Raw genomic sequence first — 24,803 nt, forward strand, 5'->3', positions numbered from 1 at the left:
GAGTTTATTTCATATACATACAAACACAAACGTGTGAGGGTACATACACACAGGGTGAAACTAATTAGAATCCTTAAAATTACTGAAATTCTTGACAATCCTTTAAACTGAATTGGAAGTATAACATTAATGTGTGTTTGTACATACTTTCCCAAATTTTAGCTTTAGAAAATGTATTTTTCACACAAGTTACTAGAAAATGTCACACTCTCTATTCTAATCATATAAATAATCTTAGTCACAGGGGTGCATAACCTTTTCAGGTACAAAGGAAAGTATAGTTGTCTCGATGCACAATTTTGTAAAGGATCTGTCATATACAAATGGAATTATAAGTGCTGTCAGTTCTTACGGACTGGAGTAAAAGAATGTTCTATTTCTGGTCCATATCTCCAGAACTAGAAATGCTTTAGGCTAACAGTGAGACAGGGAAGAGGGAGGACACAGACACACTGGGGTTGCAACTGGTACAAGCTTTCTACAGAGAAAACATCAAAAATCCAACATCAAACTTTGTGTGATCTCTGAAAGTTCCATTTCTAGGAACTTGCTGAGTCCATTTCTAACTAAGCGAGCATAGAAATATGTTTTTGAAATATGTTGATAGCAAAAGAAAACAAATACATAAACAAATGCCTGTCATTGGGCTGTGTGTGGTTAGGCAGGTGAGAGCACATCCATTCAACACACTAGGGCTACACAGCCCACAAAGTGAGTGGGTGTGCCTATAGCTCACAAGGAAGAAGCAGAAGGTGCAAGTATATTTTTATTTGATAGATATTATACATACTTCAACATGCAGTCTACACAGACAGGAGAAATACAGATAGAAATATAGATAGGATATACATCAAACTTCTAACACAACCACTGAAAAATTAAAATAGGAAAATTTTATTTAATCATAACTAAATTTTAACCCTTTTAAGAAACATAAAGTTTATATTCTCTAAGAAACAGCAGAGAAGTTAAGAGTTCATTACTCATGATATCTGAACAGATTCCATCCAACCTCCTCAATTTCCAGTCACACTTACAGTGTGTACAGTCATATGTGACTGGTGGTTAATCCTGAACAATGCAGACACCCCAACTCACCATCTCCAACGATCTGACTAAACAAGGCTTTGTAACTAAACCAAGCCCTTCTGACACCCAGCTTGGAGGGTGGATGTCTTGTGAGACACCAGAGTGAGGCCTAAGGCAGCAGGAACGCTGGGTGAGCTCCCCAAGGAGGCACCCTCTTGCAACCCTCTGCAGCCAGACTTCCTCTGTTCGGAATGCCTTACCCACAAAATCAGAGAAACTGTTCTCTTCCTTAGCTTAAATCTCCCACAGTGTAGTGCAAGCCTACTACACTGATGCTAGGAACATGACAGTACAACTAAATGGAAAGGTTAACATATGGGCCAAACACTTGCAGTTTGCTCATGGGACTAATTAAGGTCAAGATTTGACTCTTCTTTGGGATACTTGAGAGACTTTGGTTTCCTGAGATAACAGAATGCTCCTCAACAAAAAACAAGGCAAAACAAACAGGAAATCTTGCAGTGAAGCTGCAACTCTCTTTACTCCTGGTAGCATCCCACTGTCATTCTCTAAAGGATCTGTTACTTTTGTTTCTTCATAAGTAGTAAGGCTGCCAGAACTACAGAAGGCCACTGAAGCCCAAGGAATCACAGCTACAATGAGAATGAACCCTACAATGAACACATCTTCACATTGTATTTTTTTTTAATTAGCCCATCAGTCTGGGATGAGCTTCTATGCAAACAGTTAAAAGCTCACTGTTCAGAGCAGAGCTCTCTTACTGATGAATGAAATCATATAGCAAAATTAAGTCTTCCATTACCTTCATGGCTACTACTCCAGTTCTTATATTAATGAGAATTTAAGTTTATAGAAAGCTACATTTTATAAACAAACGCCAGTATTTTAGGGACCTTCTAATCAGATCACCAGTAAAGAAGTGATAAAGAAATACTGGAAGCAACTGTCAGCAGTATGCACTGCAATGATGCTTTGAAAACTGTCACAAATATTGTAGCTGAACACTATACTTACAATCTTAATTCTACATAAAGGACTCATAAATAATAATGCATTGCTCATGTACAGTTATTACAAACTGTAGCAGTCTCATGAAAGTTTTAAGGTATAGCTAAATGAATAGAGACATATCCAGAAGCATGTTATTTAACAATATAGGAGCAATTGGTTTCAAGAAAAATATAAAATATTTTACATAGATCCTCATTGGTATATGTGTAGAGCAATGTTATATAACCAACTCAAGATATAGTTACAAAATAAGACAAATGTTTAAATATGTATTATACCAAATAAGTTCCAATTATGCTACACATGAAATTTCTAGCCTTAAAATAAATTGTAACTAAAACTAGGAAGAGTGTGTGGTGGTTTACACACTAATCTCAGTGAGTGGAGGCTTAGGCAGGAGCAGCTCCGGCTCAAGGCCAGTCTGGGCTGTATGAGGAGGTTCAGGCAAGTAGAGCTGCACAGTGGAGCTCTAGTCGCAAGAACACAGAAAAGAAAGACAAGCATTAGGGCTGCTGGAGAGGCCTCGGACACTGTGGGGTCATAGGCACTACCTGGCAATGTAAAGTACCATAAACTATCTAAAAATTGCTGAAAAAATCTTAATGTCTCTAAAAATATCTCTAAGTAAGAAGATTCAAGAAAAATTTAAACTAGATATATAGACATAGGAAAAAAAAGTTGAGAAATGTTTTTTTAGTTTTAAATCAAGAGAAAATTTAACCACTCAAACCAACATTAGGAGACCTCACCTTTTTCTGGTAATATTTTAGAATATTTGCCAACTTTACTCTTTGCTGTTCCTCTCTTAGCAGAGTTAGCGTCGTTTTTCTTTGCTTTTATGTCTCCTTTTACTTTGTAGTATCTTGCTGGTTTCATTTTTTCTTTGATTTTCCCAGGAAACTTATTTGTACAATTTGCTGGTGGAACTGAACCTGTGTACTCCTCCACAGTGGACTTCCGTGCCCTGCACCTGTTACTTCCTGTGGGATCTTCTGGAGAAGACTTCTTTTCTGAACATTCATTCCCTTTGAATCCTGCATGCTTATTCTGTTCTTCAGCCTCTTCTACATGGTCAGAATACTTTAAATCAGTAAAATGTTTATTTTTAGTGAAGTCCCTCAAGTCCTCTTGCTCTCTTCCCATGGGTGCATGCTGCGATCTGGCTTTAGGGTTACCTGTGGCCTTGCAGCTCTGCTCAGACAGAATGTTTTGTCCACTGGTGTTCAGACTTCCATTCACTTGATAACTTACCTCCTTTAAATCAGGCTTAGCATTTGTGGAGCTTCCGATTCCAGCTGTTTCACATCTGTCAGTGCATTCCAGTGCATGACAAGAGGGGGAGGCCCTTGCGCCCTGCTTGACGGATGACAGCCCGTCACTCCTGAGGCCTCTCAAAGCAGCACCGCCGGCCTCTCCAGTTTCCTGGCACTCTGTGGGCGAGCACTGCCCTTCGTGAACTTTAACCCCCTGCTCATGAATCTCTTCTTGCTTTTGTGGAGCTCCACTGCTGCACCAGGTTATTGGCTTTGCCTCGCGCTCTAAGTCAGAGTGTGTTTTCTGACAAGCAGTATTTCTGTTGGTATCCTGCAATACTGCATTTTTTCCTTCAGAAGACCCTGTAGCCTGTTCTGCTGAGCAGCTTTCCTCCTCTGGGCAAAAGCCATGCATCATATTTGCCACCTGCCCAGCGACTGAGTCAGTTATGGCATAGCTGACTTCCCCAACTGCAGTGCTCAAATCTTCTACGGCACTACTGATTGTGTCTACCAAGGAGGACACTGAAGGCAGGCTCTGCTGAAAATTTTTGAAAAATGCCATTTTCCAGTTCCGTGTTCCTAAAAGGTGCAATAATGGAATTTTCTCTTCTCAAAATATCAACTACTTTGAGATGTGAATTTAACATTTACTTAAATGTTGCTATAATTAGCATGATACAAGTATTTCACACTGTGTCTTTTAATCTTTCTGTAAATGTAATAAGCACTGGAAGAAATACGTTGAAGTAAAGACTCCTCCGGAAAAAATAAAAATCAAATCATTTGGTTCAAGTGTAATGACATCTTTTCCCACTCCATAGCTATCAAAACAGCAGCAAGACATTATTTTTCCCTCAAATACTATTGGGTATTTAGTCTATACCTGAAAGAAGAAGTATAGAAAGGATTTTTATTATGAACTTGCTTATTTGCTAAGAGTCAGCATAAGGGAATAAACCTATTAACAGACTACCAATATTTCAAATTAAAAATTGTACTTACAGGAAAATACCTAAACATTTTTACAAAGTGATAAGAACAGGGAGCGCGTCTGCTGAATGGCATTTCCAAGACACTGTGACAGAGATATTTACTCTTATTTGATGGACGGTGCTTTATAAGGGGAATGCCATTTTTACTTTAACAAGTGAAAGCAAAACAACAGGATATCTGGGAGATCTCAGGTCACACTATGAGCACAGGGAAGGGCTGTTTAATGTCTCCACTCTCCCCTGCCTACAAGTGCAAACTGAGGTTTCCCACATGTCAGCGTCAGACACCAGAACCAAGTTGACTCTTGTTGTGCCAGTCCTAACGGACCTATATAAAATGTATATGACACTGTCACTCTTCTCTACAAATTTTTCTTTTGGTTTGAAAGGTATTTTTTAAAAACTTTAAATATTACTTATATTCACATATAAAGATCTTATTGTTAGTACTTTGTTTTTAATTCATAGAGGCTGAGAGAATGCAGCTCAGTAGCAGAGTTCCAGCATAACACACACACACACACACACACACACACACACACACACACATATATATATATATATATATATAAAATCTACATCAACAAAAGCTCTTTGGAATTTAAAGACATAAAAGAAAATCCAGGAAAGCTGAACCAGAAAGGGATAGAAAGCTGATAGGGGTTTTGGGAAGAAGGAGGGAGGAAGAGACAAGAAAGAAGAATGGAGGAAGGGAAGGAGGGAGGGAGACATGGAGACAGACTGATTTTTAAACAGGTCACTCACACAAATGAGTGACTCACAGGGCTGGTGTAAAACAGAAACACAAAAACAAGTCAAAACCATGTAATGCAGCACAGTTTCTAACATGAAAATCAAATGTAATCTGGCAATTTCAAGATCTTTATAAATAAGGGGGTGCCACCTTTTAGGTTATCAGAAGAGAAAAGGAACGTCTGGCTCCTCTGCTCTCATTTTTCAAAACTCTTCAAAATTAACACCTTGGTTTCATCATTCTCAACTTCCTCCACTATCATTTATGTCAGCCAATATTTGAAACAGGAAATACAAAGCTCCTGTAATAATACTTTTAAAACCTCTCTAAAATGGGGACACCAGTATTAGGGCCCCCAAGTCCCCTAGGATCTAGGAACATTAGAGCACAATCTGTGCTGTCCCGGGACACAGCGCCAAATCACCCCAGCTGAGAATGACGGCAGCTAAGACAAAGAGGGAGTGCATCAAAAGCTTGATGAGGATACTGGGAGAGCTCTCCTGAGAAGCAGCCCAGGCTTCCCTTCTTAGTACATTTACTCACAGGATAAGCGCAAAGCCATGCCTTGTAAACAAAGAGCAAAAGCATTATTTTGCAGTAATAGACGCTACCTGTATGTAGCAGCTTAACAATCTTTATGCAACAGGAGACCTGAACATAATTACTTAACAGATATTTCAGACTTACAAAGTAGATGTTCAAATGTTGATTGTCATGTACCAAAGGCAGCCTTCTCACAGTACTTATTAAAACAAGGAACAGCATAAATAAAGAAATGATGACATGATACTTACACATTTTATCTTGTGAATTCTTCTGTGTATTGTATTCTGAACCAAGATCTGGAAACCCTCCAACATTTTCAAAACAGAACTTCTTATTAATATAGAGAAAAAGGAGCAGCATCAAGACAATAAACACCCCAACCGCTGACAAAAATCCAACTGCCTCTGGAGAGACTAGAGAAAAGAAAGTCACAGCTGTCAGCATTTTGTTTTCTCTAGGCCATGAATAAAAAGGAATTTACCAATGTACACTAGATAGATTGCTAACTAATGTCAACTACTTTTAAAATGTCATAACTTAAAATAGTTTGTAAGAAAACCCACAAAATTTAAGGATAATTTTCAATACATTAAACAACAATCATTCAAAATTTTTCAAAATGTTTTAAATAAATATATTGAAGGAATTTAAAAAACAGTCTAAAACATAAGTAGCTAACAAATTTTAAATCCATGAAGAGTATTATAAAAAAAAGCAAAAATTAGAAAAAAAAATTATTTAAAAATTATTTTTCATGCATAAAAATTCTGAGAGCATGAACTATTATTATTGTTTCTGAAGGCTTTTCTGGACCTATTTTTTAAACACTGGCATACCTAATTAGACATTTAAGTTTTAACCCCTCCTACCAATACACACCAGTCAAATGGGTCTAGTCTGTTCTTGAAATGAACACAGTTTTGGGTTTTACTCCTCCTCTTCCTCTTCTCTGAAATGCCCATCCCATCCCTCATATTATTTAACTCATACAATAATATCACTGAACTATCTATCAGCCAAGTACCAAGAGACTGTCCTACCTACCCCAAACCCCTCATTTTCTGCACACCTATAATGGAGGCAGCTAGAACCCGGCATAGTACAGACTATGACTGGGAAACTATAGGATTGCAAGAACCATGAAATCCACTTAGGAGCACTAGGATATAGCACTGAGGTCAAATGTGCTTTTCTGAAAGCTATGGCTTCTGTGGCCACATCTTAGAAACTAACAGAGCTTAGACAAGTTAATACTATTCCAAGATGAAGCAAAGATATTGTGAATCCTAGAAATAGGATATGATGTTATATTCTAGAAGCAGGATGAGATTTTGGTATGAAGCGCTATCAGGCTAAAATCAATTTAGTCTCAAGAGAACATCCATTGCCACCCAGGGAGAGCTGGCCTCCCACCTCCAGCAATGTCACTGTCCTTTCAGACCTCCGTTGCCGGGCACTGCACCAGTCATCCGGAGCTAAACAAGGACCACGCTTTTGCTTGCTTGGTACTTTGCAAGTATGAGTGCATGTGTCTCAAATCTCAGATATTCCCCGTGAAGTATGACCTACTCCCTCCACTGCCTCAGTAACACCTACCATGTGATCTCCCCCAGGAGTCTTTAAGCAGAGCTCATTGGCTACAAACCAGGTCACTAACTGGTGAATGATTAGTGCTCTTATCTGCTAGCTTTCACTATCATGAAAGTTAGGCGCAGCCTAAGTAGAACAGAGTATGACATTACAGTTTGGGTCAGCTGGGTTGCAAAAGACAAAGCAGAGGTGACACTGTAAACGAGGGTCAATAACAATGGAGGATCTGGCAGCAGCAAGTACATACAGTACATATCATGTGACCAAGATCCAATGACCATTCCCATCATAAACAGATGCGTAGAGACATGAACCACGTGGCCACCTCAAAACCAAAACTGCTAGGAGCTGTGCTTTCTACCAGTGCTCAGTGTCTCTCCCGCCTTCTCAACTCCTCTTCAGCTTCCCTATCCCCTGTCCCCAACTTACTTCTATATTACTTTTATCTTCCTCCTTCCACTTTGTAAATCTGTAAATTGAACTTCATGGAAAGTTCAACTCTAAACTAGTGAGCCTAATAAAAGGCTTAGCTCTGTAACACAGACAGGAATATAAACTCATCGTATGGACAGAAGAAGCACCCTGTGAGGGTCAGAGAACAGTCTAGAGTTAAGATGTACTTGAGTGTAGGTCAAAAGACTACTGAGGACTCTATAAATGGAAAGGGCAGATGGACTACCATAGCCAAAGATACAACATTCCAAAGCCACTGAAGAATAACAGTCATAGCTGTTATATTTACTTCTCTCTCCTCCGTGTACCTAACAGCATCAGGTGGCAGAGAGAGAGAGAGAGAGAGAGAGAGAGAGAGAGAGAGAGAGAGAGTGAATTAGTGGGAGAACATGTGCTCTGGAAAGACCAAGAATATATTATGAGAACTGAAAGTGAAGAAGAAAGCAAGCTTCAACCTGTCAAAGAGTCTTAGCTATTACCCTGCAGATTCTGAACTTGGAGCAACAGGGCTATAACGGACATGTCTTGAAAATGTCCACTGGTTGAAATGAAGAATAGAGTAAGACAGGGACTTACAGCTGCAACACTACGAGAACGCTTCTGCTGGGCTGGGCTGCTGCGAATTTATTGTTTAAATTTAGTTATGTTACAGAATATTTTGTTTTCTCCATCTATGTTGATTGAAAGTTTTGCTGGGTGTAGTAGTCTGAGTTGGCATCTGGGCTCTCTTAGCATCTGCATGATATCTGCCCAGGCCCTTCTGATTTAAAATTATGGAACGCTTCAGGAATTTATGTGTCATCCTTGTGCAGGGGCCATGCTAATATTGTCTGTATCATTCCAATTTTTAGCATACGTGCTGCTGAAGCTGTGGCAATGGTGGCAGAGAAAAGGATGAATTCTAATTTTTGTTCAAAGAAAGTAATGACCCAATCAGCAGGATGCAGAAGATGAGGAACAGCTGAGGATAATTCTAATTCCAAACTGAATGGTCAGGTAGACATAAGTGCCATTAACCAAAATAAAAAATATGAGAGGAAAAGTATTTTTGTACAGCATGGCATAAAGAGGCATGTTGAGGAAGAAATTTCAGGAAAAATACTGGGTGTAGTTTGATGTGATATGTTAGAAATGTCAACAGTATTTCAGAGAAGAATATGAGCATGCTATTCTTGTGAGGGTAGGGTTAGTTATAAAAGACTTGGGGGCTTTCCTCATTTGTTCCTCTTATTCCATTTTAAAACCCTCTAAGATTAAGCCAAAAACTCAAATTTGAGGCTTTCTTAGTTGTCAATCTATTCACTACAAATTTACATGCTGTATCTTTGGATAAATAAATAAAAAATTAAAAAAAAAAAAACTTTCTCCACTAGGAATTGCACTCATTTTAAAATATTCAGAACAAATTTATAATAGTTAAGCACTAAACAATGACTTCTGTCTCAGAATAGATAGCTAAACAGGGCTTGCCAAAGTCAAAAGTCCATAGAGTGATAGAACCTCAGTCTGAACGCACACATTCTGACTTGAGTCCATTGTCTTAAGCACTGTATTGCTCCCTAGATGCCAACCTAAATATAAAAGCAGGGGAAAGCTGCTGCCTGAAACCACAACACTAACTGCATATATATACAGTTTGGCTTTTATATAGGCTAAAAAATAGCAAAGAAGCTCGCTTTTCCAAAATAAACATGCAAAATATAAAATCAAAATCATTTATGTTCAAGATACTTTAAAAATTTTAAATTAACTTTAGAACAATGCTCATCAACAGTATATGTTTATGTCATGTGCCACACTTTTAGTTAATAAAATGAATAAAAACTAGTGGCACATATCTCAGTGTTCAGGCTGAGGCAAGAGGATCATGAAGTCCAAGCAGACAACTACACAGTGAGACCCTGAGATCAGCTGACTGATAAATGATTGATAATACAAAAATTAAACTAAAGATATTCTAGCTATTCCAGAAGTTCTGAGTTCAATTCCCAGCAACTACATGGTGGTTCATGAGCATCTATAATGAGATCTGGTGCCCTCTTCTGACCTGCTGATACACATGCAGGCAGAATACTATCTACATAGTAAATAAATAAATCTTTAAAAATAGATAGTCTATCAAAGAGGAAGTTTGATTGTCACGGTTCTTCAACAGAGACTATTAATAAGCTCACTGAGCTACCTGATGCTATGAACTTCTAAAACCCATAATTCAAAATAAATATTGAAAGTACAATGATTCTGCATGGAAAAAAAACAACAGGGAATTGGCTTTGTCCAAGTTTACATTACACATGCTAAACTCCTTTGGATAATTATCATTACATTTAGAAAGAAATGTATATACTTAGAAAAAGCAAACTTTAAATAGATACCACTTTTTGTCAGTTTTTAAGTTGCAGTAATAGTGGTAAAAGTCATGTTAATTTCTAAAGATAATTTCATCCAGGAAAAGGTGAAAGTTCACTATGACAGTCAAAACAAAGGCAAATCATTTTGACTTAAGAATACTTAATTTTTGTACTATGCTAGGCCACAAATGGACACTTCCTAGGTAGTTTCTGAGGAAGAAAACTAAAACTGACATATAAATAATTAAGTATAAAGTAACTAGCTGCTACAAAATATCTCCCATTTTTACTTACTTGTCACCACCATCATTTTCTACGCTGAACAAAACTTGTTTATATAAAAGCAATAAATTCTAACTTTGCAGACACATTTTATACAACTTATTATCCTACTTATCCACTGTATTTGCAATGCAAAATTAGACAGAGACTACCTATGATTTATAATTGTTTTAAAACGAAAGAGCTGAGAGCACAACTTACAATCTGTATGACAGGTGACTCGTCCACTGAGCATGAAACCCAAGCTCAACACTGCCCCATCATGGCTGCTTTAATAATTCATTCCATGGATGTCATTCTATCTCCTGACCAAAATGTCAACTGGGTAAGAAGCCAGCTTTCATTAAAAAATGTTCTCTATCTATTTAAATCTAAAACCTTTTACCATGTTTTAATTATTTCTCCTGCTTTGGGCATAAAATAGACAATTGTTGGGACACCAAGAAATGATTAAGGGTAGAAAAGATGTGTTTAAAATATCTTTGCAACATCTCAGTTACACAAATGATATGTTCCTTGAAATGTTTCTATTATTATATAAATGATGCCAGACTGGAAAGGTGATACATAAGTCAACAAAATGAATATAATATGTAGGTAACAACTATGGACTTTATTTTTTGTTCAAAAACTGCAAGCACTAAAAAGAACATTACTGATTATATAATACATTGCAAACAACTAAGGACAAGAGGGGCCTAGAGGGGAGGCCCAAAGAGCATCCCGTGAACTCTAGAACCTCAGGGAAAGCAATGCCCTCTGTTGAAACCAGACACCCAGACAGCAGATCAACAGAGGCCATTCGCAATGTCTCACATGCCAAACTGTAGAAGACTGAGCTATGTTTCCTAAGAGGATAGTGCAATAAATCGAATGTCAGTTCAACAAACTATCAAATTTAATCTTAGAAATGTCATAACAACAAAATACTCAAATTAATATTGGGAAAAAAAACAGGAACCCAAATATTAATTGTGGCCAGATACAAAGATTCAGATTTAATGATACGTAATGTAACAATATATGTAAACAAAACAATTAAACACCTACTGCAGGAGAACCTTCTACTCAGAGCCAATTCATGGTGTCACCCAGTTTCAGCTAGGCTTATTTCAGGGTTTAGTTCAAAACCACCAAATTATGGTAAGCGGTTGGCAGTTTCTTTCAAGTCTGTTAGAGAAACACCATCTTCTTAAAACTGAGTTCTGTACCAGAGTTCTCTTTCTCATGTGATCAGAAAGTCTCAGCTCATTCTGAAAGTGTATTTTCCACCAGTTGATGTGTTTTGAAGAAATGCAACTGTCTTAGCTACTTTTCTATTGCTGTGATAAGCCATGACCAAGGCAGCTTCCAGAGGAAAGTATTTACTGGGGGCTTGCAGCTTCAGAGGGTGCGTCCATGACCAGCATAGCAGGAAGGACAGCAACAGGCAGACAGGCATGACACTGGAGCAGAAGCTGAGTGCTTGTATGTTATCCACAAGTAGGAGGCAGGGAACAGAGACAGAGAAGGAGGAAAGGAGGGGGAGGGGGAAGTACAGGGGGAAAGTGAGAGAGAGGCAGAGAGAAAGACAGAGAGAGAGTGCTAACTAGGAATGATGAGGGCTTTTGAATCCTCAAAATTCACCCCCCAGTGACACACCTCTTCCAACAAGGCTGTGCCTCTTAACCCTTCCCAAACATCTCCACCAACTGTGGATCACCAAGTGCTCAAACCTGAGAGCCTGTGGAGCCATTCTCATTCAAACCACACCTGCCACTACACCATGCTTTCTAACCTAGTGAGCAGGTCCACTTTAGTTTGCCATGACACAGGCCAGCATTTCCCCTTGCTTCCTCTTAAATGCAGCAATCTAAATGTGAACTTGTCCAAATGCATTCCCTAGGCACACAGGACAGAAACTGTGGTGCTCCATTGGTAAAACAGTATCTTTATCCCCTTTCCATTGGTATAATACCTGTACCAGATACACTAAAGGCAAAAGTATCTTAATTTTAAAGAAAAACTACTCAAGTTTTTCAAATAGATGCAATTTTCAGATTCAGAAGCAGAGAGCTGTCCAGCAAGCACTGGCAAGCATGTCAGTGTGAAACACTTTGCCCCGGTCCCAGTGGCTGTAAATGCGTCACTAAAGCACTGAGAGCACTTGTACCATGACCTTTAGCATGCTGCACCAAAGCATTGCTGCACACTCAGGACCACCTGCAACCAAGCTAGCATTAACCACGTGCCTGAAGACAAAGACAAACAGCGGCTCACTGGAGTTGAACGATACAGAATCTGGTGGATACTATGACAGAGATTTCGTTAGTATCCAGTGTGGCTGAGATTTGTGGAGATGTTACATAATTTAACTATCAGAAAACTTTTCAGTATTTGTAGTTAGCTAAAATGAAATGGGTGACACAGTTCAGTGGAGAAGCACATGCTTAGTATGCACTAGGCTACAGAGAGAAACCCTGTCTCAAAAAACAAACAAAAAAATGATAGTTCACTAAGTGGGAAGAATAAACAGTGGGAAACAGAAAAGATAAAGCTGAGGGCACTGGGGACAAATGGAAGTGGTAAGATCTCTGTGAGGGAGAGGATGTAGGCTGCCAAGAGGAAGTGTGAAAACCACTATAGAAATCTGAGCAAGAAATGATGATAGAGTGTTGATATAATGTTTTTGTGAAATGTATACAATTTACCCTTGTTAATTCAAATGCTTATTTCTCTACCCCTGTATCTGGTTTCAATCCGGAGATTGCATTGTGATGTTTATTCTATGCATCACCTGTCTCAAGTTGGTGTAAACATGCCACCATTTGTTCTCTGTAATTGTCAATTAAACAACCAGCCACTGCTGTGCAATGGTGAGAATAGGGTGGGACATCCTGGTCTAGAGGGGTGGAGAAAGAAGTGAGTGGGAGGAGTGGGAAAGCAGAGATGGGAAGGAGAAGCCTGGGAACCAGGAGGAGAGATGAACTGGACCTCAGATATGACTAAAAGCAAGTATAATGTGGGAAATCTGAATGGTAGGAAACAATGCAGGTTTGGAGGTTTAAGATGGAGTAATTATTGCCCAACATTGTGCTCTAGGTTAATTAAATACATCCTAGTCTCTGTGTGGTGATTTGGGTATACAGCTGGTTTAGGAATAACTGCTGATTAACTAAAAGATAAATCAATAATAAATATTAATAGTCAACAACAATGGAGGAAACAGGTTCTTTCTGGAGCCCCCTTCCGGGCTCCCGCATGCCAACTGCTGAATATCCTGTGCACACTGGTCTTCATGTTTCTCCGTGGGTTTTGTTAGTGCCTCTGTTTCCAGCGTCCAGTCACTGGCAATGTATCACAATCATCTAACAAAATATGTGTTCTTTATTCTACAAGTACATAAAAAGGCAGCCATGCAGGGGACACTTTACCCAGTGAGCTTCTCACAGAGCCATGCTGATATCAAATAAATGGAATATCAACTGTGAGGTGTCACGGGGATGCTTGAAAAATAAAAATAACGCTTTCCAGCATCTAAGGAGATGATCATGTGGTTTTTCTCCTTCAGTTTGTTTATATGGTGGACCACATTGATGGATTTCCATATATTGAACCACCCTTGCATGCCTGGGATGAAGCCTACTTGGTCATGGTGGATGATATCTTTGATGTGTTCTTATATTTGGTTTGCAAGTATTTTATTGAGTATTTTTGCATCAATGTCCATTAGAGAGAAATAGGTCTGAAGTTCTCTTTTTTTGGTTGGGTCTGTTTGTGGTTTAGGTATCAAGGTGACCATGGCTTCATAGAATGAGCTTAGTGATATTCCTTCTGTTTCTGTTTCATGGAACAGTTTGGAGAGAATTGGAGTTAGTTCTTCTTTGAAGGTCTGGAAGAATTCTGCGCAGAAGCCATCTGGCCCTAGGCTTTTTTTGGAAGGGAGACTGTTAATGACAAAAACCAACCCATTCATGTTTAAAGTCTTGAAGAGATTAGGGAACTTACCTAACCATAGGAAAGACAATATACAGCAAGCCTATAGCCAACATCACAAAAAAGCCAACATCAAAATAAAAATCCCACTGAAATCAGAGACAAGGAAAGGCTGCCCACTCTCCCTATATCTCTTCAACATAGTACTTGAAGTCCTAGCTAAAGCAATAAACAACTAAAGGAGATCAAGGGGATACAAGTCGGAAACAAAGAAGTCAAAATATCACTATTTGCAGATGATATGATAGTATAGTGACTCCAAAAATTAAACTAGAGAACTCCTTCAGCTGACAAACACCTTTAGCAAAGTGGCTGGATACAAAATTAACTTGAAAAAATCAGTAGCCCTCCTGTATACAAAAGACAAAAGGACTGAGAAAGAAATTAGGGAAACAACACCCTTCACAATAACCACTAATAACATAAAGTACCTTGGTGTGACTCTAACCAAGCAAGTCAAAGACCTGTTTGAAAAAAACTTCCAGCCTCTGAAAAAATTAAAGAAGATATCAGAAGATGGAAAGGTCTCCCGTGCTCATGGCTTGGCAGGATTAACATAGGGAAAATGGTCATCCTGCCAAAGGCAATCTATAGATTCAATGCAATTCCCATCAAAATACCAACACAATTCTTTACAGGCCTTGAAAGAACAATTCTCAACTTCATATGGAAAAACAAAAACCCAGAATTGCCAAAACAATCCTGTACAACAACAGATCGTCTAGAGGTATCTCCATCCCTGATCTCAAGATGTACTACAGAGCAACAGCAATAAAAACTGCAAATCGAATAGAAGACGCAGAAATAAACCCACACCTACAGATACTTGATTTTTGACAAAGAAACCAAAACCATACAATGGAAAAAAGACAGCATCTTCAACAAAAGGTACTGGTCTAACTGTATATCTACATGTAGAAAAATGAAAATAGATCCATATTTATCATCATGCACAATACTCAAGTCCAAGTAGATCAAAGACCTCAACATAAAACCAGACACACTAAATCTGTTAGAAGAAAGAGTGGGGAAGAGCCTTGAACTCATTGGCACAGGAGACAACTTCCTGAACAGAACACCAACAGCACAGGCTCTAAGATCAACAATCAATAAATGGGACCCCATGAAACTGAAAAACCTCCATAAAGCAAAGGACACCGTCATCAGAACAAAACGACAGCCTACAGATTGGGAAAGGATCTTCCCTATCCCTATATCTGACAGAGGGCTAATATCCAGAATATATATATAAAGAACAAGATGTTAAACAGCAACAAATCAAGTAATCCAATTAAAAAAAATGGGGTACACAGCTAAACAGAGAATTCTCTGTAAAGGAATATCGAATGACAGAGAAACACTTAAAGAAATGCTCAACATCCTTAGTCATCAGGGAAATGCAAATCAAAAGGACCTGAGATTTCACCTTACACCCATCAGAACAGCTAAAATAAAAACCTCAAGCGACAACACATGCTGGAGAGGATGTGGAGAAAGGGGAACCCTTCTCCACTGCTGGTGGGAATGTAAACTGGTACAACCACTTTGGAAATCAATCTGGCGCTTTCTCAGACAACTAGGAATAGCGCTTCCTCAAGATCCAGCTATCCCACTCCTAGACATATACCCAAAATATGCTCAAGTACACAAAAAGAACATTTGCTCAACCATGTTTTGTAGCAGCTTTATTTGTAATAGCCAGAAGCTGGAAACAACCCAGATGTCCATCAACGGAGGAAGGGATACACAGAAACTGTGGTATATTTACACAGTGGAATACTACTCAGCAATTAAAAACAAGGAAATCATAAAATTTGCAGGCAAGTGGTAGGAACTAGAAAAGATCATCCTGAGTGAGATATCCCAGAAACAGAAAGACACACATGCATTTACTCACTTATAAGTGGATATTAGACGAATAATATAGGATAAACATGAAAATCTGTACACCTAAAGAAGCTAAGCAAGAAGGAGGACCCTGGGTAAGATGATCAATCCTCACTCGGAGAGGCAAATGGGACCGACATGGAAGAGGGAGAAAACAGGGAACAGGACAGGGGCCTACCACAGACGGCCTCTGAAAGACTCTACCCAGCAAGGTATCAAAGCAGATGCTGAGGCTCATAACCAAACTTTGGGTAGAGTGCAGGGAACCTTAGGAAAGAAGGGGGAGATAGAAAGACCTGGAGGGGACAGGAGCTCCTCAAGGAGAGCAACAGAACCAAGAAATCTGGGTCTAGGGGTCTTTTCTAAGACTGATACTCCAACCAAGGACCATGCATGGAGATAGCCTATAGCAGCTCAGTGCCCAAATGGGTTTCCTAGTAATGGGAACAGGGACTATCTCTGACATGAACTCAGTGGCCTGCTCTTTGATCACCTACAGAGCAACAGCAATAAAAACTGCATGGTACTGGCATACAAACAGAATGGTGGATCAATGAAATTGAATAGAAGACCCAGAAATAAACCCACACCCTTGAGGGGAGGAGCAGCCTTACCAGGTCACAGAGGAAGACAATGCAGCCAGACCTGATGAGACCTGATAGGCTAGGGTCAGAGGGAAGGGGAGGTGGACCTCCCTATCAGTGGACTTGAGGAGGGGCATGGGAAGAGATGAAGGAGGGAGGGTAGGTTTGGGAGGGAACGAGGGAGGGGGCTACAGTTGGAACACAACGTGATTAAAATGTAATTAATATAAAAAATAAAAATTTTTTAAAAAGAAAATAAAAATAAAAGCTTGCAGGAGGACAGGATGCTGGAAAAATGGCTTAGCAGTTAAGAACATTGGCTATTCTTCCACAAGACTTAAGTTTAGCACCCAAATGGCAGCTCACAACAATCTACAACTACAGTTATGAGAGATCTAACATCCTCTTCTGGCCTTCTCTGGCACCAGGCATGTAAATGTAGCACAGACATGGACACAGGTAAAAGAGCTGCAGACATAAAATAAGCATGGCAGCTGTGTGGGGAAATATTAGTATAGATTATCAAATACCATATTCTAATTATATGAAAAAGGATGTGCCACTAAGGAATAATCTTCATGTCTCATTGTAAAGATAACTAATTTTACCAAGGACCGTGCACGGAGATAATCTAGAACTCCTGCACAGATGTAGCCCATGGCAGCTCAGTGTCCAAGTGTTTTCCTGGTAATGGGAACAGGGACTGTCTCTGATATGAACTCAGTGGCTGGCTCTTTGATCACCTCCCCCTGATGGGGTGCAACCTTACCAGGCCACAGAGGAAGACCATGAAAGACAGTCCTGATGAGACCTGATAGGCTAGGGTCAGATGGAAGGGGAGGATAGGTCCTCCACTATCAGAGGACTGAGGAAGGGGCACAGGAGGAGATGAGGGAAGGAGGGAGGGAGGGAGGGAGGGATTGAGAGGAGATGGGGGTGGGGCTACAGCTGGGATACAAAGTGAATAAATTGTAGTAAGTAAAGAATTACACTAAAAATCTTTTTAAAGTTAACTACGTTTTCTTTGAAATGAACAGTTTTCTACACAAGAGAACATACACTATATGTAAATGTCTTGGATAAATCTTACAATGTCCTCAAACTTTCTGCTTCATCAGTTAACTTGGAGATAGGAACTAGGTTGGAAATGAAGACCTGGCAGGCCAACACAGCACCAGGCCTCATGACTCAAGGCTTCCGGGAAGTCTTGGGCAATACAATACACTTTGCCTGTATCAGCAATATTGTTCTTCTGGCTCTGCACCTTCAAGTCAGGAAATAGCAATAGTTGGATACCTGAATGCATTAAAATAGACAAAGAACGTAAGATTGTACCCCAAACTCACTGGCTCTCATTTAATTTTAACGAAAGCAACTCTACAGAGCTATGTTATTTAATACCTGGACCAAGAGTCTAAAGGAGAAGAACTGAGAACATGCTCATTAATTTTGTAGAAAGTCATATGAATACTAGGTTGAGCATGACTGCTAATTCACTGAGAGAAAGAAAGATACTCTTAAGAGTAATGAATCAAGTTGGTAACACAAAAACAAATGAACGTCAATGTGGTTCTACTACCTGACCAGGACCCAAATACTGACAGACATTAATGAAAATTTTGGTTGAATAAAATGTGTCTGAATAAACCTTAAAATAAATATATAATGCAAGTCAAATAGGTATCAGAAGTGTACTGTTTCTAACAGGCAATGAAAATTCAAATTAGCACAATAATTGATTCATATTTAAAAAAAAACTGAGAAAATAAAAATGTTCAGAAAGCAACAATAACATATTGAACACATATAAAATGCACCACTGTAACCATACTTTTTGGATACTTCATTGGGTTCTTTTACCTAGCACCTTCTCTAGTCCAATCCCTTCAATAAGTAGGAGAGAAAGAGGTCAGAGGGGAGAGGGAACACAGATCTCTTTAGACTACTTCCTGCTGATTAGGGATGTCAAGTTCCTTGGGACAAGTCCAATCTTCATTGTCAGGGTATTTCTGACCAGCAACCAGAAGTCCAGTGAACAGCAAAAGCAGCAGCAGGAATGAGCAGGAACCAGCAACAGCAGAAGGAGCAGCAGCTGCCTCTTCAGGAGTCCAGCTGCCTCATCTCTCGGGCCCTAACACTGTCATAACCTCTCAAGAGTAAATGATCTTCATATGACAAAATCACACCCCTACCAGAACACAAGACAAATTATATTCAGCTGCTACGGACAATCTGAAGCAGTCCCATATCCCACACCTGGGATATTCACATAACATAGAAATGAAACTAAAAATTCTCACTACACACCATGCTAAAGGTGAATTTATTCTACAATGCAGAGGAAATGACAAAAGTGTTCAATTTTAGTTTGTACCAATCAGTAAGGTTCTTGGTATCAAATGCGCAGATTAGAAAAGACAGAAAATTATCTGCCATATAAAAGCTTGACTGCAGAACTATTTAAGAGATTAAAAAGTAAAACATATACATAAAAAAGAAAGATGAAGACCCAAAAGTAACTGTAATGAACACATTTATAAAGTTCAAATTCACAAAGAAATTTTGATCATTTCCAAAACTGGAAACCACAATCATCATAACTACACAAAACCTCTAGACTCAGTAACATATAAAAATTAAAAAGCAAGGGATAGATTCAAAGAATACAATGAGCTACAAATCAAACATCAGATAAAAAAGAGAGAAAAGGAATTAGAAATTAGCCAGACCCTCAGTCTATACACCCCAACGAATTTCTATGCAATTGGAACAGCCATTCTGAAGCAAAAAGCTTCACACTGAATTTTATACTTAACACTACTGAAAAGATTTTTATGCACTTATCCACCACCAAAAATGAAAACATCTGAGACAAGAGTTATGAGAACACAATTAGCTTTATAATCTCTCTCATAACTCACATCTACTATCTATCTGCATTTAGTCTTTCCTTGTCCCCTAATTTTAGTGTTCTCTTTCCCACATGTTATACTGTACCCACAAGTATATTTCCTTACATAGATAAATATATTATTAGCTAGATTAGCCTTGGTAATACATAGCAGACCCAAGGCCAGCCTATGCTATAGGAGACCCTATTTCAAAAAAAGTAAAACAAACAACTGTTTAAAAACTGCCAAGTGTGGTGACAAAGGCCTGTAATCTTGGCACTGGGGGATGGAGGAAGAATGACCTATAGCTGAAAGCCATTCTTGGCTACAAAGCAAGTTCACAGCCACTTCAACAGGTGACTAAGGTAGATGTTAATAAAGCTGAGCACGCTATCTATCTACACATTTTATTAGCTATCGGAGAGATAGATGGAAGAGTACATATGACGGGAATTCTGTGGAAAGTTTACTATGCAAAGGCAATTAGAGCAAGGGAGCCAGTGCTCCTCATTACTAGCTAGAAATGGCTTTCATTTCTACACAAGTTAAGACACACGTCCTCCACACATAGGAGTGTTACCATCTAGCAAGTGCTAACCCCCTTCTGTCATGACTCTTCTTGAGAGCGATTTGTAGGCTCTAGGAGGAGAGTGGAGCTACTCATGTACCCTCCCTTACAGGACATGGCCCGCCTCTGCCAGCCAAGCCTGTCTTGTCGACCAAGCACACAGCTCCAAAAGGAGCACAAGAAATGTCCAGGGAGGAAGGGCATGGCTGCCTGCTCAGTAACATCAACTCAATCAACCTGGGGTGAACAACAGGATGACAGATGTGGTAGATAAATAGCCCTGCTACCCATTCCTCCATATGTACTGCTCTGACCCAGTCTTTTCTGCCTCTCTGCTATCATGTGTGTGTGTGTGTGTGTGTGTGTGTGTGTGTGTGTGTGCGTGCGCGCGCGCGCGCGTGCGCATGTGCACACATATATGCAGGTGTTCTCATGTGTGGATGTTGGTGGCCAGGGATCAGCCCTCCTTTGTTGCTCTTTTTTGAGACAGCTTTCTCACTGAACCTACAGCTTGCCACTTCAGCTAATCTGGCTGATGAGAGAACCCCCAGGACACGCCAGTTTCAGCTCCCTCTGTGCTAGTGTTACAGATGCTGGCACCACACCTAGGTTTTGCATTTGTGCTGGTGATCCAAAGTCAGGCTCTCAGGCTTGCCCAGCAAGTACTTTACTCACTGAGCCATCCCTCCAGCCCTCCTCTCTGACCTTAACCTTGACAGTCTTTACCTATCAAGACTGTTCAGGCATAGATGTCTGCAGAGAGCCTGGGGTCTTAAAGTTAGACAGAACCCCTCTACTCTGTGCTCTCATACTGCTCAGTCTAAGCTTTCCTCACAGGCTTGGTGACACTAGAAAAAAATGGCCAGTTTACTAGGCTGCAACCCTAAAAGGTAGCTCAATGATGAGAGGGCCCACAAACACACTGGAGGACCTTTCCTGATGCCTGCCAGAGAGTAGGATAATAGAGTATTTAACAGGTGCTTGTCATAACTTAGATATAATTTTGTTCTCTCTCTCTCTCTCTCTCTCTCTCTCTCTCTGTGTGTGTGTGTGTGTGTGTGTGTGTGTGTGTGTGTGTATGTGTGTGTGTGTTTAAGATACAGGGCTGGGAGAGAGCTCAATTGGTAAAGTACTTGTACAAAAATGAAGACCTGGATTTAATTTCCCAGAGCCAACAGCAAAAGGAGGGCCATAATCCCAGTGCTAGGACAGCAAAGTGAGGAGAATCCCTGGAGCTTCCTTGGTAGACAGCCCTGTCTCAATTCCTGAAGAGTACAAACACACCCATGCTATAATCTACATTCCCAAATTCCACACTATATACGAAGAACCCTATTTAAAAAGAGTTGAGTTGCAAAATGAAACAAAAGATTCGAATGTGGTAAAGAAACTTATTATGGGGAAAGCTAGGTAGAAGGGAAATAATAGAGGATAGGAATAATCAGAATGTATTAAACATAGTCTAAAATGGCCAAGGTAAGAATTTAATTGATAAAAATATTAAGAAAATTGAAACTATGGACCATTCAATTTAAAATTTTTCAAGTACATAAAATAGTGTAAAAAAATATTGTCATTAAGCGGCCCCAATATTATGATATAAATAAGAAAATAAAACAATAGCTGCATCAGAACAAAAAAAGATACTTTCCCAGGGAGACCCTAGGTGTGGAAACGTGAAACAAGAAACTATGTGCAGAGTGGGAGCCCCTCTGTCAGCACACACGAAGCGGCCACCTGATGCTGCTCTAAAATATCGATAACCATCATCTGTGAGAGACGAAGTGTGTATCATTTCTTTTGAGAGGAATTTTTCACATTCACTAGAGGGTTTTGTTGTTTTGTTTGGAAGAAGGCTGTTGTTAACTGAAGAATAACAATTATTGTCCAACAAAAAGACTTTTACATACATACATTTATTTATTTGTTTCTTTGCGTGTTTGTTTGGGGGAATGAGGTACCGATCTCAGTGGTGTGGAGGTTAGAGGACAAATTAAGGGAGCTGGTTTTCTCCTTCCACTGTGTGGGCTATGAGAATCAAACTCAAGACATCAGGGCCAACCCAAGCCAAGGCACAGGGGCACAGACAGCTCCAAACCTCAGGACCCAAGGTAAGGAGAAAAGTGATGAAGGAGGGTTCCCATAATAGAGAGGGGAGGCTCTGGAGCAAGAATCTAGCCAAGCTAACTCAGGGTAGGCCACGGAGGTACGGAGCCACAACAGACGGAGGCGGCCTAGAGGGCCAGGCAGGGGTGTGCCGGCACTTACAGTGCGCCTGTCACTGCAGACAGCAGTACACACTCACTGCATTTTCTTTCTAAGCTTGCTGGCTGCCCAGCCTCGCCCATCTGTTGAGCTCCGTGCCAGTGAGACAGTCTGTTTGAAAAAGCAAAGCACAGGGTTCCTGAGGAATGCCGGCCAGTTTACCTCCGGCCTCCACATGCACGGACACACAGCTGCATCTGCACACACACGGCACCGAGGGAAAGAGTCCACAGGCTCACATCCTTTACAACTACTAACTTAAACAGCTACAAAACTTAACAGAAAACGGATGAGAAGGTCTGACTCATTTATTAGAATTTTTATAAGCAAATTTTGTATCAAATATGCTTCCAAGTAAGCCAGCTACAAATACACGGTTTTAAGTGTGACAAAAGGCACTGGAACCACTGAATATGAAAAAAATCATTGTAAATTAAAGTGAAAACATAAGCAAAAACAACAGATTTTGCAAAGCTGTATGCAGTACTCTGAACAGTCTTCACCTTAGCCATTAGATGGCACCACGTATCTTCCAGTCAGCAGGACTGATAGGCCCTCCTGCTTAGAGTGGAATACAAGATAGTGTTCAACCTGTAAGAACCCCAACATACATTGTTACCACTGTTAACTTGTTTTGAAGATAATATAAGTAAGTACATTTCTATCATCATTTTAGAGTGTTAAAACTTATTCAGACTAAAGATAAACATCACATGTCCAGCACATAGCTTTCCTAAGGTAACTCTAGGGCACAGCTTCCTATAGAAACACACTTATTCCTCATAAACCCATACCAAGTTCTGATCTGTAAGATCAGGTTTCTCTGTCTTTCCTCCTTAGTTAACTTTTATCCATCTTCTCCAATGTAGGACTATCATTTCCTGGGCATTTAATTTTAAACTTTAGGCTCCAGATGACCCCATTTTGGTCATCACCACAAGATCAGGTACAGCGTGGTACCCATTCTTGTGATACTAGAGGAAACACATGAAGTGATACCAATGAGACCCTGATCACAGGCAATAAGGGCAGTCACCCCTCAGCTGAGGTGATTGGCACGCTGGGACTCAGAACACTTCCTGTCTGCAGGAGACAGGACTGCAGGGCAGAGTGGAGCAACTTGAGAGCACACCGACTCTCCTGACTGGGAAGATACAATGGAGTATGACACATACAGGAGGCTGAAGCACACACAGCTGAGAATGGTCAGCAAAAAGCTCTGCACACTGGTGTGGTACCCAGCTCTCGGGAGGCAAGGCAGGAGGAACACACTAGTCTAGTCTGGACAGCCTAGACTACCTAGCAAGGCCTTGTCTCAAAACAGGCTGAGGATACAGCTCAGTCAGTAGTGTGCTTATGTAGTGTGCACTAACCCCTGAGTTACAACCCCACATAAGTTGGGCATGGCGGTTCATGCCTGTAAGCCCAGAACTAAGATGAGTCAAGAGGACCAGAAGTTCGAGAGCATCCTCTGTTGCAAAAGTGAGTTCAGGTCCACCCTGAGACACACGAGACCTCGTGTCGAACAAAAATCAAGCCAAACCAACAACGAAAAATTACAAGGAGGTGGAGATTCAGCTGCACTCTGTTCCCACCACGTTAAGCAGCTTACACAGCCTGTAACTCCAACACCATCCTCTAGACCCCACCGACACCCACACACATTTTATATATTCACACAGACAAATGAACATAACATAAATAAAGAGGCTTAAAAAAGAAACAAAAAGCTATCTGGATATTTGCACCGAGTTACAGATAATATATAGTAAACTGCCTCTTACTATACACTATATAAAGAAACAGAAACTGGTGGGAAGTAGAAACAGTGACTACACCCAAGATTCAGAATTATAAGCACTCTCTAGTTCTTACCACTAGTGTCTAAAAGCAACTTGCCTCATCAAGTTAAAGGATGTGTTAGCAAACATACCATCTATTTGGCCAATGATCAGAAATAATCAACTTAAAAGGAAGACAGTTTCTTTTGGCTCACATTTTCAGGAGTCTCAGTCCACAATTACCTGACCAGGCCTGTAATGGCAAGCACAGCATGGCCAAGCAACACAGTAGAGGAGCTATGCCCCCCTCACAGCAGCCAGGGATCAAAAACAGACTCAGGTAGGGATCAGGGTCTCACTGTCTCCTTCACAGGCATGTTTGCAATCATCTAACTTTTTTCCCACTATGCTCAAACCATAGGCCACAGGCTGTGGAATAAGCCTAGCAGAAAATAATATGAGAGCTCTTGGAGGACAATCCCAATAAAACTATAGCAGATTATATGCAGATTTCACTTCCCATGGTTTCAAGTAACTATGGTCAGCAGTCTGCCACATCAAACAGAA

General features: G+C 40.0%; 1 protein-coding gene and 1 non-coding gene across 6 annotated transcripts in view; both read right to left on the reverse strand.

Annotated features, from left to right (window-relative positions):
- The window catches only part of Syt14 (synaptotagmin 14), a 151,694-nt gene that overhangs the window by 90,635 nt on the left and 36,256 nt on the right, over window positions 1–24,803 (reverse strand). For 2 of the 5 annotated variants that reach the window (XM_060364952.1, XM_060364951.1), the window contains exons 1-2: window positions 5,858–5,978; window positions 2,811–4,200 (exon numbers count right to left, since the gene is read on the reverse strand). The exons of 1 other annotated variant lie outside the window; for it this stretch is intronic. In XM_060364952.1, coding sequence (XP_060220935.1) covers window positions 2,811–3,879 — 1,069 coding nt within the window. In that variant the 5' untranslated portion in view covers window positions 3,880–4,200; window positions 5,858–5,978. Of the gene's footprint in view, window positions 1–2,810; window positions 4,201–5,857; window positions 6,023–24,803 lie in introns of those variants that run through there. 2 more of the 5 variants (XM_021645446.2, XM_021645447.2) reach the window with 1 other exon arrangement.
- Window positions 8,420–8,523, reverse strand: LOC132646660 (U6 spliceosomal RNA). The gene has a single exon (XR_009584908.1). It is a non-coding gene; the product is annotated as a U6 spliceosomal RNA (small nuclear RNA).

The sequence above is a fragment of the Meriones unguiculatus genome, chromosome 11, assembly GCF_030254825.1.
Source record: "Meriones unguiculatus strain TT.TT164.6M chromosome 11, Bangor_MerUng_6.1, whole genome shotgun sequence".
In the NCBI taxonomy this organism is placed as follows: domain Eukaryota; kingdom Metazoa; phylum Chordata; class Mammalia; order Rodentia; family Muridae; genus Meriones; species Meriones unguiculatus.